Here is a 17479-nt window from a genome sequence, read left to right as displayed (position 1 = left end):
TCCTGAATGTGGAGGCCAGGTTTATTTTATTTTCTACAGTGGAAGTACTTAAAGGTGGCTGTTTGTTTATGTAGTAGGCAGGAAAAAAATGAAAGAAGCCCATGGTTTGGAGTTCACAGTTGTTTGCTTTGCGATTAGGTAAAATTCTTTTAACTCACTTCCCTGTACTACAGTTACTGTTATGAAAAGCATGCTCAGACTTCCTCTAAAACACACTATAGTGTATAGAAACATCTAAGGAGTTAGAGAAAGAAAGATGTGCAAGTAACACCTTTTCTTTCTTTAAGATTAGACATGTTGCCGGGCGTGGTGGCTCAAGCCTGTAATCCCAGCACTTTGGGAGGCTGAGGTGGGTGGATCACGAGGTCGAGAGATCGAGACCATCCTTGTTAACGTGGTGAAACCCCGTCTCTACTAAAAATACAAAAAATTAGCTGGGCATGGTGGCGTGTGCCTGTAGTCCCAGCTACTCAGGAGGCTGAGGCAGGAGAATTGCTTGAACCCAGGAGGCGGGGGTTGCGGTGAGCCGAGATCGTGCCATTGCACTCCAGCCTGGGTAACAAGAGCGACACTCTGTCTCAAAAAAAAAAAAAAAAAAAAAAAAAAGATTAGACATGTTAAGTATCGTGTTTCAGTGCTTTATGTTCTCTTCAGGTCAATATTTTCTTTTTTTCTTTTCTTTAGCTAGAGTCTCACTCCATCACCCAGGCTGGTGTGGTGCAATCTCAGCTCACTGCAGCCTCTCCCTCCTGGGCTCAAGCAGTTTTTGTACCTCAGCCTCTCGAGTAGCTAGGACAGCAGGTGTGTACGGCCATGCCTGGCTAATTTTGCATATTTTGTAGAGACAGGGTTTCACCATGTTGGCCAGGCTGGTCTGGAGCTCCTGAGCTCAAGTGATCTGCCCTCCTTAGGCTCTCAAAGGGCTGGGATTACAGGCATGAGCTGTTAGGCCCTGCCCATGTTTTCTGATAATGCAGTTTTTTGTCTCATAATCTCTGGTCTGCTGGAAGTAATGTGATTTTTGAGAGTATACTTTTTCTGTCAGAAATCTAACCTAGTGGTTTGTATTCCCCACATAGTTAAATTGTATTAAGATTTTTATTTTCATTCTGAACTATATCTTTATACCAGTTATTTTCAGCTGGGGAAGATTTTGCCTCAGAAGACATTTGACATCTTGCTTTTAAAATCCAGCCATCCACTTTCTGAATTAAAATCATGCCATAACAGTTCCAAAACATCATAACAAATATACATTTTGGGGAAATGTCATTCAAAATAATAATTACTAATTGTATGAAAATCCTCTTTCCTTGTGTATTTTAATAACAAGAAATTTTTAAAAGCAAAAAGTTATTTCAGGGTGCCATAATTTTGGAAGCCTTTTTAAAATAATTGATTAAGACTGGGCGAGATGGTTCACGCCGGTAACCCCAGCACTTTGGGAGGCTGAGGCGGGTGGATCACCTGAAGTCAGGAGGTCGAGACCAGCCTGGCCAACATGGCAAAACCCCCTCTCTACTAAAAAGACAAAAATTAGCTGGGTGTGGTGGTGGGTGCCTGTCATCCCAGCTACTTGGGAGGCTGAGGCAGGGAGAATCACTTGAACCCGGGAGGCAGAGGTTGCAGTGAGCTGAGACTGCACCATTGTACTCTAGGTGACAGAGTGAAACGTCGTCTCAAAAAACAAAACAAAACATGATTACTTGTGGCATTTTGGTTTTCAAAATGAGAATTGTATTTAAAATGGAAAAGGAAGAAAGAGAGTTATATATAATCTTCTTATATTTAATTTTTATTTTACTTCATTGGTAGTCTGAGTAAAAGAGTCATAGAAGGCAGAAGACTTGGTTTCTAGTCTTGGCCTGAAACTTTTAGCTATCATGACTGGGGGATGCTGTTGGCATCTAGTCGGGTGGAGGCCAGGGATGCTACGAAACATTCCGCAGTACACAGGTTAGCCCCTTTACCACAAAGAAGTTTCCAGCCCAAAATGTCAGTAGTGCTGAGGTTGAAGCTCTGTACAAATAATGTTAAAGCTCTTCTTTTGTATTAACAAGAAAAAAATGTTATTTTGCTTCCCATGAGAAAGTGCTACTATTTGGAATTTAAAAAAAAACACCAAAAAACCTGAAGGGAATTTGGGGAAAATCTATGCAGGAGATGAACAGGAAAAAAGTAAAAAAAACTTGGCCTAGAGATAAGAAAGGAATTTTGGGGAAAAAAACACAGGAAGGAGGATTTTCATACAATTAGTATATATTATTTTGATGGCATTCCCCCAGTACATGCATTTGTTATGATATTTTAGAAATTTTTATGGCATGGCTTTAATTCAGAAGTGGATGCTTGGGTTTTAAAAGCAAGATGTCAATATCAGAATAACAGCTCTTACATGCAGAAATTATTCCAGGGTGCTATAATTTTGAAAGCCTTTTAAAAATAAATAATTATTGCATTTTGCTTTTCAAAATGAGAATTGTGTTTAAAATGGAAAAGAAGGAAAGAAAGTTATATAATTTTCCAATATTTAGCTTTTATTTTACTTTGCTGGCAGTCTGGGTAAAAGATTCGTAGAAGACGGAAGACTTGGTTTCTAGTCTTGGCCTGAAACTAGGTGTGTTAGTTACTTTATAGGTAAAGCAAACTAACTTTACCTATGAAGTAACTGAACCTATTTAAAAATAAAATCTCTTTACCCGCCTGCCCATGAGAACTACAGATGCTCTCTTTTTGGAAGCATTTGTTTTTCACTGTTCTGGTTGCTTCTGAGTTGTAATGAAAACCTTCATATTGGTTCTATAGTGTTTAGCTTCTAGTATAACAGTTGTCTGTGTCTATCAGCATATATATTTTCTTTCTTTCTTTCTTTCTTTTTTGGCAGCGTCTCCCTCTGTTGCTTAGACTGGAGTGCAGTGGTGTAATCACGGCTCACTGCAGCCTTGATCTCCCAGGCTCAGGTGATCCTTCCACCTTAGCCTCCTGAGTAGCGGGGACCACAGGCATGTGCCACCATGCCCCGCTGATTTTTAATTTTTTTTTGAAGAGACAGGGCCTTGCTATGTTGCTCAGGCTAGTTGGTCTTCTGGGCTCAACTGAGTCCTCCCAAAGTGCTGGGATTTCAGGCTTGAGCCACCATGCCTGGCCAGCAGATACAGTCTTGTCTGTAGTGATTTACTTAAAGAGTCTTTTTTTTTTTTTTTAAGTGAAAGCAAGTTTATTGAGAAAGTAAAGGAATAAAAGAATGGCTACTCCACAGGCAGAGCAATGGCTTGGTCTGCTTAGCTGAGTATGCTGATAGTTACTTCTTGATTATATGCTCAGCAAGGGGTGGATTATTCATGAGTTTTTTGGAGAGGGGCAAGGATTTGCCTGAACTCAGGATTCCGCCTGAGGTAACTTCTAAGGTAACTTCTGGGCCTTGCCATGGCATTTGGAAACTGTTGGTGGGAGTGTCTTTTAGCATGCTCATGTATTATAATTAGCATATAATGAGCAGTGAGGACAATCAGAGGTCATTTTCGTTGCCATCTTGGTTTTGGTGGGTTTTAGCTGGCTTCTTTACTACAAACTCTTTTATCAGCAGTCTCTGTGACTTGTATCTTGTCACCTCCTATCTCATTCTGTGGCTAAGAATGCCTACCCTCCTGGGAATGCGGCCCCGTAGGTCTCAGCGTTATTTTACCCAGCCCCTATTCAAGTTGGAGTCAGTCTGGTTTGAGGGGCTCTGACATATTTTCCCTCATCCTTTTGCATGGGAACCTTAATCCTAAGGATTGTAGAGGAACAAAGATCTATCTTCTGTAACTTCTTCAGGCTGAACAGGAGCAATGATATCCCTGCCTAACTATAGGGTATCTTGTATCCAGGGTAGAGAGGAGCTTAGTCAGACATCAGTATCCTGAGGGTCATTCACAGTTCTGTTGAGTTCACAACACAAAAGGTGAGATGAATAAGTGTTCAATTTAAGAAAACATTCGGTAAGCTTATCTTGCATTCCTAAACAAAGAGTTCAATAGCAATATATTCCATGACAGTAAAGCAAAATAAGTAAAATTATTCCAACTAAACTAAATAGAAAAGCATTCCATGAACTGGGTAATTATTGGAACCAAGCTGATACAGGGTCATTAATTAATTCCAATATATGCCCAGAATTAGAATACTGATCCAGATGTTAATATTAGCTGTCCGGCTTGTTTCTTCTGAGCTGCAGTTAGAGATCACTGATTGGTTCACTGAGATTAGCAGAGTCATTCCAAATTGCAGCGAGAACTCAAAAACAACTGATAAGACTAGAATTTAATGACAGCTGTATCTTAGTTCTTGAAACATAATTTTTCTTTCTCCTATCTCCTATTTTCATTAAAAACAAATCATGATAGGACTGATAGGACATGATAGTTTGCAAATTAAGGTTTAGTCTTATTATACTTGGCCTGATTATTTGAAATTAGTGCAGTAAGAATAATTATTTGCCATATAGGTACTTTTTTCGTTATTAAGATGAAGTCTTACTTCATCTCGGCTCACTGCAGCCTCCGCCTCCTGAGTTCAAGTGATTCTCCAGCCTCCTGAGTAACTGGGACTACAGGCGTGCGTCACCGTGCCTGGCTAATTTTTGTATTTTTAGTAGAGGTGGAGTTTTACTATGTTGGCCAGGCTAGTCTCGAACTCCTGACCTCTTGATTTGCCCACTTGAGCCTCCCAAAGTGTTGGGATTACAGGTGTGAACCACTGAGCCTTGCCATAGGCACTTTTTAATTGGCTTTGATGGAACTTTCTTCCATAAGGAATCTCAGATAAGACTCTTTTTTTTTTAAAGCTGAGTTCAGCCATGTGTTTGTATTGTTAAATACAGGGATGAGTTGAGTAAATTTCTTTCCTCTTGAGGTCCCAAAATAACTTGGCACTCCTGGGCCTGTAGATAGTGACATTGTTTATTTACAACAGGTCAGGAACCTTGTACAGGGACTGCATAGACAAGGTATGTGGCCATTTTTCTCAAGGGGCTTTTACTGGTTCTGTGAAATCAAGTTTGATTCCTTAAAGGGAAGCACAACATTCCAGTCAAAACTTGGTGAAATTACCTGTTTCTCCAGTTGTGTCCTGTTGCAAAGGAAAACAGATTCTTACTGTACTTACGCAAATAACTATATTGCTGTAAGAATACTTACAGCTGGTTTCCAAATTTTGGAGAAGTCAGGTAGAAATATGCTTCAGATTTTGTTCACAGGGATTAAATAACTCAAAAGAGAAGTTTTCTTGGCTCTGAAAAACAAAACGAAGGATCAGCGAGTTTTAAGCAAAAAGTTATACAGGAATAATTTTAGTTTTCTGATAGTTCAGTCCATGCAGTTAACTCCTGTTCTGCTTGATATTCATAAACATTTCACCTTTCCATGCGAGTCCTGAGATTTTTTCCCTCTATTCTAATGTCACATCTCCAAAGTTATCATAAACTTGCATTTAAGAACACCTGTTAAAGTCCTGTAACTGATTATAAAACACCTTTAGAAGAGGATCACAATGAGACAACAATTTTCTGTGGATACCAAAAAGTCTTAGGATAGCCACCATTAAAGCCACGGTTGAAAAGGAAATTTGTTTACCTTTGTGGCATACAACAATTTTACATAATAATTATTAATAACATATTAAGTCATATCAGAATTACAGGCATTTCTCATAATGTTGGAACATATACCAATAACATTTATACAAAAGAAAGCCAAACACTATTTCATATTTGACAATGCTTCCTGTATGATTTTTATACCAAATAAGCCAAACATGACATTTTTTGGACTTTAGCCTTCATAGTAGCTGGGACTGTAGGTGCACACCTTCATACCCAGCTAATTTTAAAAATTATTTGTAGAGACAGGGTCTTGCGATGTTGCCTAGATTGGGCTTGAACTCCTAGGCTCAAGTGACTCTCCCACTTTTGCCTCCCAAAGTTTTGGGATTCTAGGCATAAGCCACCATGCCCAACCCTGGAATGAAATTTTTAGGGATAATATATAAACTTGTGTTTTTAGGAATTTAAGAAAACTGAAGGTCATTGAAAGGTTTATTTTAGGTAAGGAAATGGTCCGTTCCTCAGTTAATTTAGGATAACGGATATTTCTGCCCAGTGATTTGAAGTCTGCATCTGTTAAGGCCATAGATTTCTTTTGACATGATTTCCAATTGACATTTCTGAATATTTTAATAATATTAAATTCTAGTGTGTCATAAATATGCCTTAGAGTATCAGAGTCCGTTTATAGTGTTTTTAATGTAATGGTTTGAAGCCACATTTGGACATATATGCTGTATAATAGAAATATAAGGGGTTAATGGGTAAAGAGTTTAAAAACTGTGTTTGTCATTAATTGTATTGGATATAATATATTTTATGGTTTCTTGTTTGCAACTGTTTGTATTTTTGTAATCTAAAAACAGACACAGTTATAAACATTTTATATACAATGTTATCTTGGAAAAAGCTAGCTGTAAATAATCTGTATTTGAGAAATCTGAGGAGTATAAGGAAACTAATGAGTGAGTGAACATATAGTTTGGATCAAAGGAGGAGTGTATAAGAGTAGGGTGACCAGGTGAAAAGGTATCATAGTCATCTAGAGGTTAGGTTAGTAAGGGTTAAGCCATTGGTAATAATGCTGGAAGAAAAAGAGGTTGTGTTGGACTTACTGAGAGACTATGCATTGGACTCTGACATGGTGTGTCTTCCAAAGAGATTTGTGTTGACAATTTTGATTATACTCAATTTCCATTCAAGTGATGACTTTAGAACCCAAGCCCTGCTTAAGACATCAGGATTCCATGCTGATAAACTGAATAGAATTGGAAATGGGAGTAAGTCTGCATGACTTTTTCAAAAAGTTCTTAACTGTTAAGAAATTTTTTTATGAAGTTTTTGTTTTTGTGATAGCTTAATGGCTATAATTTGAGAGAGTGGCTACCTTGTTGGGTGTACTTGTTAGAGTTAACCCATCCGATACTAAAAGTATCTTTTCCCGCTTACTGTCCTTAATAAGTGTCTTAGTCTGTGTTGCTCTAAAGGAATACCTGAGACTGGGTAATTTATAAGGAAAAGAGGTGTATTTGATTTGCTGCAGGTTGTACAAGAAGCATGGCACAGGCATCTGCTTCTGGTGAGGGCTGCAGGCTGCTTTCATTCATGGCAGAAGGGGAAGGGGAATTGGCATGTAAAGAGGTCACAAGGTGAGAGAGGAAGCAAGAGAGAGGCGGGAGAGAGGCTCTTTTTAACAACCAGCTCTTGAGGGAACAAATAGAGCAAGAACTCTTTCTCTTACCCTGGCCCCCTCAGGGAGGGCATTAATCTGTTCATGAGGAATCTGCCTCCATCACCCAAACACCTGTCAATACGCCCCACCTCCCAACACGAACACACTGGGGGTTAAATTTCAGCATGAGATTTGGAGAAGCCAAATATACAAACTATAGCAGTAAGTGTGTAGTAGTATCATCTCAGAGGATGTCATTCATGCTGGGTGAAGGGGAGGAATGGGAGGTAGTGAAGGGTGCTAGACTCTAGGATGCCTTTCCCCCCTTTCCCCCACCAAACCAGTTCTTTTCTTTCCTCTTGTGTTTATACCTTAAGATTTCTTTTGAGGAAAAAGGGTTAGGGTTTATAGCCAAAACGTTTGAAATGATTGCTACATACATATGCATATATATATATGTATGTATGTAGCAATATATCAGTCTTTATCCACACAGTATATGTATATCCAAACAGTATATATGTATGTGTGTGTGTGTGTATATATATATATATTTAATGTGTGGATAAAGACTGGTATTCTTTTTTAAGGAATACATTTTCCCCGCTCATACTTATCTAATATATTGCTATCTTTTTGTATTAATACAACTTTATATAAAACTACATTTATTACATGCATATTGTAATATGGGAATGTCAGGTGATTTTTCTGTGATTTGAACATTCAGCTTTTGGTTTTCATTATATTGTGCGCCCATGTACTTTTTCAGTTTCACTTCTTATATTTGTTATTGCCTTTTCTGTAGGCTTGCAACAAACCTCACATCTTTCTTCTTATGAAATTATAACTCCTTGGAGGTTAACTAGAGAAAGAAGAGAAGCCCCTAGGCCCTATTCAGAACAAGTAAGTTGTATCTTGAGAAGAGCATATGTTTAATTTTTTTCTTTTCTGTTTTAGCACGAAGGTGTTATTTGTAGCAACGATCAGTGCAATGAGTTACTACTTGGTCGTTACTTATTAGAGCGTTGATGCTATGTCCACTGGACATTATGGTAGTAAAAACAACATATTGAGCCTTAGTATCTATTTTTTTTTTTTTTTTTTTTTTTTTGAGATGGAGTCTTGCTCTGTTGGCAGGCTCGAGTGCAATGGCACAGTCTTGGCTCACCATAACCTCTGCCTCCCAGGTTCCAGTGATTCTCCTGCCTCAGCCTCCCGAGTACCTCAGACTATAGGCATGCACTACTACGCCTGGCTAATTTTTTTTTTTTAACATTTTAGTAGAGACGGGATACCATGTTGGTCAGGATGGTCTCAATCTTCTGACCTTGTGATCTTCTCTCCTCAGCCTCCCAAAGTGCTGGGATGGGATTACAGGTGTGAGCCACCATGCCTGGCCGTTTTTTTTTTTTTTTTTGAGACAGAGTCTTGCTCTGTTGCCCAGGCTTGAGTGCAGTGGCTTGATCTTGGCTCACTTCAACCTCCACCTCCCGGGTTCAAATGTTTCTCTTGCCTCAGCCTTCAGAGTAACTGGGACTACAGGCGTGCGGCACTGTGCCCGGCTAATTTTTGGGTATTTTTTAAGAGACAGGGTTTTACCGTATTGACCAGGCTTATCTCGAACTCCTGACCTCTGGTGATCTGCCTGCCTCTGTCTCCCAAAGTGCTGGGATTACAGACATAAGCCACTACACCCAGCCAGTATTTTTTTTTTTTTTTTTGAAGGCAATATGATCAGCTCGAAACATAACTGAATAAAATAGTTAAATAGAATTCTATCACTAGGGTAGGATGCTGATTATATACATTTTAACTGACAGGCAATGGTCACAGTGATTTTATTATAATAAGAACTAACCTCACTCAGTCTCTGATAGCTAGAACACTTTATAGTGTATCTTCACTGACACTGGAGAGTAATAATGTGTTAAATGCATATATTTTATATTAGGGAATATTTACTAAAATACAAGTTTTATTTCCATGTTAGAAGAAACTTACTATGCTGTTAATGGGGTAACCAGTGCACAAAAATTATTTTTTCTACTATTCTTTTGTAAAGTTTGTTCAGAAATAATCTATTTGAACTTTAATTTTATAAGCCTTTCAACTTTATAGAAGTATAATTAAATGCTCTTGTAATTTAACAATGGCAGGTAATAAAGCATAGAATTTAGCTTATTCTGAATTGTATTAATATTTGGATTGCTGATATACTCAGAAATGTAAGGCAGCATGCCTGTTTTTTAGGAAATGGGCATTGTAAAAAGAGCACAGGGAGTTTTTGTCCTCCTTATGAGTACCACCACTCACAGGGTTGGTCATTCAACTCCATTTACTCCTCTACAACTGAGGAGTGAATGACTCTAAGATATCCTCTATAGAAGAGTTTATACATTTTATTTGTTTTTGGTTTGAACTGGACAGCCTACCATCTGATTGTGTTTTGCCTTAGAATAGAGTTAATCAGTTAATCCCTGTTTGGGTGAGATCTTGGCTCACTGCAGCCTCCATCTCCTGCGTTCAAGTGATTCTCATGCCTTAGCCTCCCAAGTAGCTGGGACTACAGGTATGCGCCACCATGCCCAGCTAATTTTTTTTATCTTTAGTAGAGATGGGGTTTTGTCATGTTGGCCAGGCTGGTCTCGAACTTTTGGCTTCAAGTGATCCACTCTCCTCAGCCTCCCAGAGTGCTGGGATTAAAGGCATGAGCCACCTGTTTTCCTTCTTGTCTTCAGTTGATGGTAGACTTTTTGACTAGGGACTGTGTTTTCTACTTTTTTTGTGTCTCTGATAGTATCTTCATCAGTAATTCCCTCATTGATACTTGTGATTGCCATAAATAACTGTCATTTTTATGCTTCGGTAAATATTTGGGAAGTGGTATGGTCAGTGCATATTGAACTGGATTTTGCTCATTCAACAGTGAGTGTAATTTATTCATTCAAAGTATTTATTGAGTTACTATTGTATGCTAGGCACCATTTAGATATTGGGGATATGGCAGTGAACAAAACAGACAAAAATTTATGCCTTTGCATGAATGCAATCTTGTATTCTATGGAGCTTGCATTCTAGTGAAGGGGGAAGGGGAAGAGACAAAAAAACAAACAAAAAAAAACCTCTAAAACAAACCCCAAACCAAAAACACACATTATTTCAGATGGTGATAAGTGCCATGGAGAAAATTAAAGCAAGAAGGGGGATAGGGAGGCTGGAAATGGTGAGTTGCTGGGGAGGAAACTGCATTTTTCAGTAGGATAGCTGGGGAAAGCCTTATGAGAATGTAACCTTTTAGTAAAAAGACCAGAAGGAGCAGGGTGAACAGTCTAGGCAGATACTTGGGGGAGGAATAAACTATCACAAAACAATCTTCAGTCTCTCAGATTTCTTTCTAGTAGACATAGCAGTGATGTTTTTACTGTGCTTTTACTGTGTTTGTCCAAGAGCAGAATGAATAGAAAGGCACATGCCAAAGCTGTGGCAATGGAAAGAGCTTGATGGTTTTGATTGCCCACTGGAGACTGAGGTAGATAATGAAAGGTTCTTGGATTCCCATGCAGGATGTGGAGGTAGAATGACAGGATCCATAGGTTGGTCTAGTGCTTAGAAGGCAGAGGCAGATATGCCGTGGTGGAGGGGATGATGCTGTTTCTTGACAAAATGTTAACTGAGTCTGGAAACGGTAGGGAACATTTAAATAGAGACTTCTGATAATGTTAGTTGACGAGTCCCTTCATGACTTTCTTTTTTATTTAAATGTTAAGGTGAAGTCAGATCTTTTAGTTCCAGAGATCACACTAAGCACTTATGGCTAATGACATGGTAGTTGCTGGGGAAGTTGTTTCAGAGTTGCTTGAGGTAGAAAAGATGATTTCATGAACTGGAGGACGTTACTTTAATTCCTTGACTCTAAGATGCCATCAATTATGAGACACACCATATTGTTTTATGTATACTAATAAAGAGACAGAAGTGGCTGGGCAGGGTGGCTCATGCCTGTAATCCCAGCAAGTTGGGAGGCCGGGTGATCACTTGAGGTCAGGAGTTTGAGACCAGCCTGACCAATATGGTGAAACCCTGTCTTTACTAAAAATGCTAAAATGAGCCGGGTATGGCGGTGGCTCCTGTACTCCCAGCTATTCAGCACCTGTACTCCCAGCTACTCAGGAGGCTGAGACAGGAGAATTGCTTGAACCCAGGAGGTGGAGATTGCAGTGAGCTGAGATTGCACCTCTGTACTCCAGCCTGAGTGACAGAGTGAGACTCTGTCTCAAAAAAAAAAAAGGCAAAGTGCTGCCAGTTAGACTGCTGTGCCTTTGTATGATGCGTCGTCGTTTTCAGGGACATTAATAAAAGTGAAAAAAGCATGTTTTAGAATTGATGAAATGAGGTAAGTCTTGTAATTCATATCATAAAAGGAGTTGAATTTCTTTTCAACTTCATAAAACTAGAACTAGGGATAATATCTTGAAAACAAGTTTCATTTCATTTACAGAAAAGCAGGAACTGTCTTATACTGTAGGTAATACATTGATGGACTTGAGAAGATAATTGAGAAGATAATCCCTTCAGTTATAGCTGAATTAGAAATGAATTTAAGGAGAGTTTAGATAGACATGAAGGTTATTTTCCATGATTAGTTATTAAAGGAAGGAAGGGATGATCAGAGTGTAAAGTTATTATTTAAGAATAGACACAAAGTTCTTCTATTAAGCAGTTCAGCCAGTACCTGTTTTCCTTCTTGTTTTAATTCAGGGTGGAATTTCCTGCATCTTATAAATGAGGTGTTGTTGAAAAGTAATTTTTAAGACAGTGCTTTATTCTTCTTTTCTCCGTCTGTGCATTTAGGTATCTTATGTTATTCAGGCTGAAGGAAAGGAACATGTTATTCACTTGGAAAGGAACAAGTAAGACATTTAATTTATCTTGGTTTTTCAGTAATGTTTTTCCAATAGTATATTGGTTTTGTTTCTAGTTTGATATGGTTTAGTGGCTCCTGAACCCTGGTATTAAGCAGATTTAGCTCTTCATGTTGGTGCTGCACAGTGGCAGCTGGCTGGGCAGACAGTAATTTCCAAACAGGAAAGAAGGCAGAGACCAAAGCCAAGCATCCCTGGTTTATTCTTTCCAAATGCATCACTAAGGGAGCAAAGGCTACGCATGTGTCGGGAAGTTGCGGGCAGGGGAGCCTGCAGCCACTGAATAGGGTCCAATTATTGGAAAGACTAAGGTTCCACAGGCTACTCACATGCCTACTCACACAGACTTTAGTAAAGTTAAAGGATGTAATGCATCAGGACAAAGAAAGTGCAGACAGTCATCAAGGCACGACCCCCCAGGGCCCTTTCTCAGTTGTACAGATGTGCTTTACCTCCAGATTATGAACCGCTGAGATATGTGTGACGGATCATATTTTCTGGGGAGTACAGACACAAGTTTACCGAAGATATCTTTTTACCTCACTGATCATGTAGCTAAAGTCAGGCTGTGTATCCAACTAAATCAGATAAAAACCTTCCATTTATTCATTTCTACTCAATGTAGACAGGCTGGTCCCGGATGCCTCCAGGGGAGTTTTGAACCTGAAATGGTATGTTTTTAATCACTGGTTAGCACATTGCATTCCTGATTTGTCTATGAGGCCTGGAAATAAGCATACAGCTGCTCCAGTCCTGCTGCAAGAGAACCTGATCCTCATACACGTGCTTTATGCCACTCAACCTCTTAAACACCGAGTGAAGCTTTGGAAATCAGGAATAATTGTTTCTTTCAACAACTGAGGCAGAAATTTACCTCCATACTTAGGTGGCTAATTCTTCTTATTTATATAGAACTTTTAGAAAAGAGTGTAAAAAACCATTTATTTTTCTTTCTTTTCTTTTTTTTTTTTTTTTTTGAGACGGAGTTTCACTCTAGTTACCCAGGCTGGAGTGCAATGGCGCGATCTCGGCTCACCGCAACCTCCGCCTCCTGGGTTCAGGCAATTCTCCTGCCTCAGCCTCCTGAGTAGCTGGGATTACAGGCACGCGCCACCATGCCCAGCTAATTTTTTGTATTTTTAGTAGAGACAGGGTTTCACCATGTTGACCAGGATGGTCTCGATCTCTCGACCTCGTGATCCACCCGCCTCGGCCTCCCAAAGTGCTGGGATTACAGGCTTCAGCCACCGCGCCCGGCATCCATTTATTTTTCTTTCTTTCTTTTTTTTTTAAATTTTTCTTCTGTAAATACATACTGCCAATAACCCAGTTTTTACTTTTCCTGTGAGTTGTATCTGAAACATTTAGGGACCTTATTTATGATACCTTGTTTTTTGCAGCTAGCATTTTATGACCATTAGAAAAAACATGTAGCTTAATATTAAATATTATTTATCTGTAAGTAGTGTACACTATTTCAGAGTTGTCTGTTTATGAGCTTTTCCTTTTTTTTTTTTTTTGAAATGGAGTTTCGCTCTTGTTACCCAGGCTGGAGTGCAATGGCACGATCTCGGCTCACCGCAACCTCTGCCTCCTGGGTTCAGGCAATTCTCCTGCCTCAGCCTCCTGAGTAGCTGGGATTACAGGCACGTGCCACCATGCCCAGCTAATTTTTTTGTATTTTTAGTAGAGACGGAGTTTCACCATGTTGACCAGGATGGTCTCGATCTCTTGACCTCGTGATCCACCCGCCTCGGCCTCCCAAAGTGCTGGGATTACAGGCTTGAGCCACAGCGCCCGGCCTCTTTTTTTTTTTTTTTTAAGAGACAAGGTCTTACTCTGTTATCCAGGGTGGAGTGCAATGGCATGATCATAGCTCACTGCAGCCTTGAACTCCTGGGCTTAAGCAGTCCTCCCACCGCAGCTTCCTGAGTAGCTAGGACTATAAGTGTGTGCCACTATGCCCAGCCAATTTTTTATTTTTTGTAGTGACAGGGTCTCACTATGTTGCCTAGGCTGGTCTCCAATTCCTGTCTTCCAGCTTCTTCCAAAACCTTGGGGTTACGGGTGTGAGCCACTGCACCCGGCTATTTATGAGCCCTTAATTTCACATTAGCACATTTAAAAATAATAATTTATCTGATGAAAGTTCTTATTTACTTCTGCTCATCTCATCTAGAAATAATGCCTTATGAATCATGTCCTTAGTTGGAGATAATTTAAATGGTGTTTTATTTCTCTTCCAGAGACCTTTTGCCTGAAGATTTTGTAGTTTATACCTATGATAAGGAAGGGACTCTAATCACTGACCATCCCAATATACAGGTAATATGTTTTCCTCTTGATTCCATTGAAAATTTTAAAACAATTATAATTTAAAAATGAGTTCTAAGTGGGCACTCAGGACTGTTACATTGCACAGCCCCACAGGGCACCTTTAACATTATAACATATAGGTTATCCTGGGAAAAGTGGGTGCATCTCTATAGAGTAAACTGTACCTTACAGCTCTCCAGGTACTCAGTAATTAAGGTTATTTTTTAAAGACTGGGAAAATCAGTCTTCTATTTAATGGTAATCCTTACTAATGAAGGGAAAAATTTGATATGTTTTGAAAATAGGAGTTTTTGATTTTTGTGTTGAAAGTTAATATCTCTAAAAGTGCACTTATTAAAACATTTAATTTGTCATTAATATGTAGTAAAGAAAACCATTCATTTGCTGTTATGTGTTCTAATGTTCTAAATTTTTGCTGAAAATAATTCTTTCCTAAAAGAGGTGTGGTCCTTTCTGCATCAGAGAACAGAGTACTCCTGGGGACAGAGCTGGCCAGAATACTCAAAATAATTGGCAGATGTCAAATTTGGCTTTGTGTGTTTTTTACTAGAGGATAAACATTTCTAGTTTTGTTTGAGTGTTTTACAGTCCTTTTTGGCAGTTAGGTACTACACATTTTTTTCTTTTGCAGTGATTTTCATGAGAAAACCTTATTCCCATTACATTTTTTTTCTTCTGAACTTTGTAATACTTTGCTAGGTTGAATTGTTTCTGTTGGTTGTGCACTTTTGCAGCATTCTTCAAATAAACAGGAGGCAAAAAAATCTTTATTTTAGATTAATTATTAGTACTTTCAAAAGCCAAGGAAATGCTGACTTAGGCCTATCCTCTTCCGGTCCACTATCTGACTTCTTTATCTTCGTCCGTCATTGGTCTGTTGTTTAATAGAAAATTAGTAGAGGAGTTTGAATTTACCTTACAGCATAAACCAGATAAAAAAAATAACCCATCTATCCAGTCATGCATCCAACGGTTACCAAGGCAGAAGGCCAAAGACCACGTAATTTGTGTCACTTGACAAAAGCAGTAATGTTAAAAGGCATATTCTTCCTTGTAGAGATTTCTTGGCATACTTTCTTCAGACATACACTGTTTGGGCTTGAATTTTGATTCATTATTTGCCGGCGAAGTTACTTTAGTCTTTTTGTGCCTTAGTATCTTCACTTTAAAATGGAATAATACTTACCACTGTATGGAAACTTAACTGAGTTAATACTTGTAAGATGCTTATAACAGTCAGTCTGACAATTTTTAACTCAATGAATATTATTATTTGTTGCTGTTATTGAAAGTATATGTTCTTAAAACTGCTAAAAATAGATTTTAATTATATAGAAACTTACATAAGTATTGTCTTGCATAATTCTTAAGTATTATAAGTATGATTGAGTTGTTATGCTGGGTGTTTGAAAAATGTCAAATAAGACAGATGGAGTTTCACTTATTTTTTGGTTATTTAATATTGTTCAGGTAGATGAAAGTGTGATTGTAGATTTCAAATACAAATTAAAACTTTGATATTTTGATTTTTTTTAAACATGGCCAGATTGTCAAATATAATGACATATACTTTTGTCCATAAAATGAAATTAGGTTTCACTGAAAAATTTACATACTTCTGCCTAGGGACTCTATTGCTGAAGGTTAAAGTTTATAAAGCATCATTCAGTGTCTTCCACAGGACCATTTTATACAAACACAGTTTTAGTGAGTTGTCAGCCAGCTGCTGTTGGCTTTTTGGATTGACTGTGATTTAAAATGTTAAAGATGACATAATGCATGTTGTTCTGCTCCTAGGCTGAAAGGTCAGTGAGGCAGAGCTGTTTGTACCTTGTATCCCCTGGAATTCTGCCTAAACATTTGTGTACTTGTAGGGTGGTAGGAGATAATTTGCAGATGGTCTGAAGAATGCCATGTGATACTATGAGATGCCAATAATATAAATAAAACTTTTTAGTTGAGTGGCCTCAAGTATTTTGTTAGCTCTGTAATTTCTTTGATGATTTTCAGCAATATAGCAATATTTGAAGATAATACAGTATTTTCCATTTAGAATCATTGTCATTATCGGGGCTATGTGGAGGGAGTTTATAATTCATCCATTGCTCTTAGCGACTGTTTTGGACTCAGGTAAGCAATTTCCTGTATCTTTTTTTTCTTTTCCCTATGTCTTATCCTTTTTCCTATTTCTGTCTCCAGATTAAATCATTGTGGGCACTTAGCAAAATTGGGATTTACTTTGATGTTACTGAACATTTTTATAGCTGTGTTTCAGATATCCTTGGCATGTTTATTTAAGAAAGTATTATAGTTGATTAGTTTTAATATGTAAAGAGGAAATTTGTTTTGAGACCACTAAATAATTTTTACTATTTAAAATAAAATATACTTTAAATTTCTGTAGCACTTTATATTTATAAAATTTTCACTTTGTATTATTTGAGACTTGTATTTAAGTCTCATTATGACGGTGAATAAGAGCTCATTATCTCCATATTTAGGTGAGCAAACTGAGGTTCAGATAACTTATATTACACTTCAAATTAAGTTATTATAGTACTAAAATTACATTCCTTGAGGTCATGGCAATGTGCTAGTTGGTTGATTGTATGATTGATGGAACTGATAAATGGATATGATTATCTTCATTTAAGTACGAACACTTATTTAATGGTTACTGTGGACCAGGCAATATATTCTGTGTGTTTTGTGCTTATTAAGTAATTTTGTTTTCAGAACAATCCTATGCAGAGTGTAAACCAAGGCAGAGGTTAAATACCTCACTGAGAGTCCTGCAGCTAATAGAAAACATTTGGAATTCAAACTCTGGTTCTCTGTTTCAGATGCTACATTCTTAGCCACCACTTTGTAGTGCCTTCCAGTTCCCGTAGATCATTCAGGGAGGTTGAGTAACTTAACGGCAGTGATGCTGCTACGTAACTGAGCTTTCAATTTAGGTCCACC

General features: G+C 38.2%; 1 protein-coding gene across 2 annotated transcripts in view; it reads left to right on the top strand.

The window, feature by feature from the left end:
* The window catches only part of ADAM9 (ADAM metallopeptidase domain 9), a 117704-nt gene that overhangs the window by 5244 nt on the left and 94981 nt on the right, over window positions 1-17479 (top strand). For both annotated transcript variants that reach the window (XR_012513198.1, XM_003938130.4), the window contains exons 2-5: window positions 8062-8159; window positions 12108-12166; window positions 14425-14503; window positions 16569-16645. Coding sequence is in view for 1 of the 2 variants with exons in the window: in XM_003938130.4 (XP_003938179.2) it covers window positions 8062-8159; window positions 12108-12166; window positions 14425-14503; window positions 16569-16645 (313 nt within the window). In the remaining variant the exon portion in view is untranslated. The remainder of the gene's footprint in view (window positions 1-8061; window positions 8160-12107; window positions 12167-14424; window positions 14504-16568; window positions 16646-17479) is intronic.

Source organism: Saimiri boliviensis, chromosome 13 (genome assembly GCF_048565385.1).
Source record: "Saimiri boliviensis isolate mSaiBol1 chromosome 13, mSaiBol1.pri, whole genome shotgun sequence".
NCBI lineage: Eukaryota > Metazoa > Chordata > Mammalia > Primates > Cebidae > Saimiri > Saimiri boliviensis.
The sequence above is the reverse complement of the archived record's forward strand: the minus strand, read 5'-3'. Positions and strand labels throughout refer to the sequence as shown.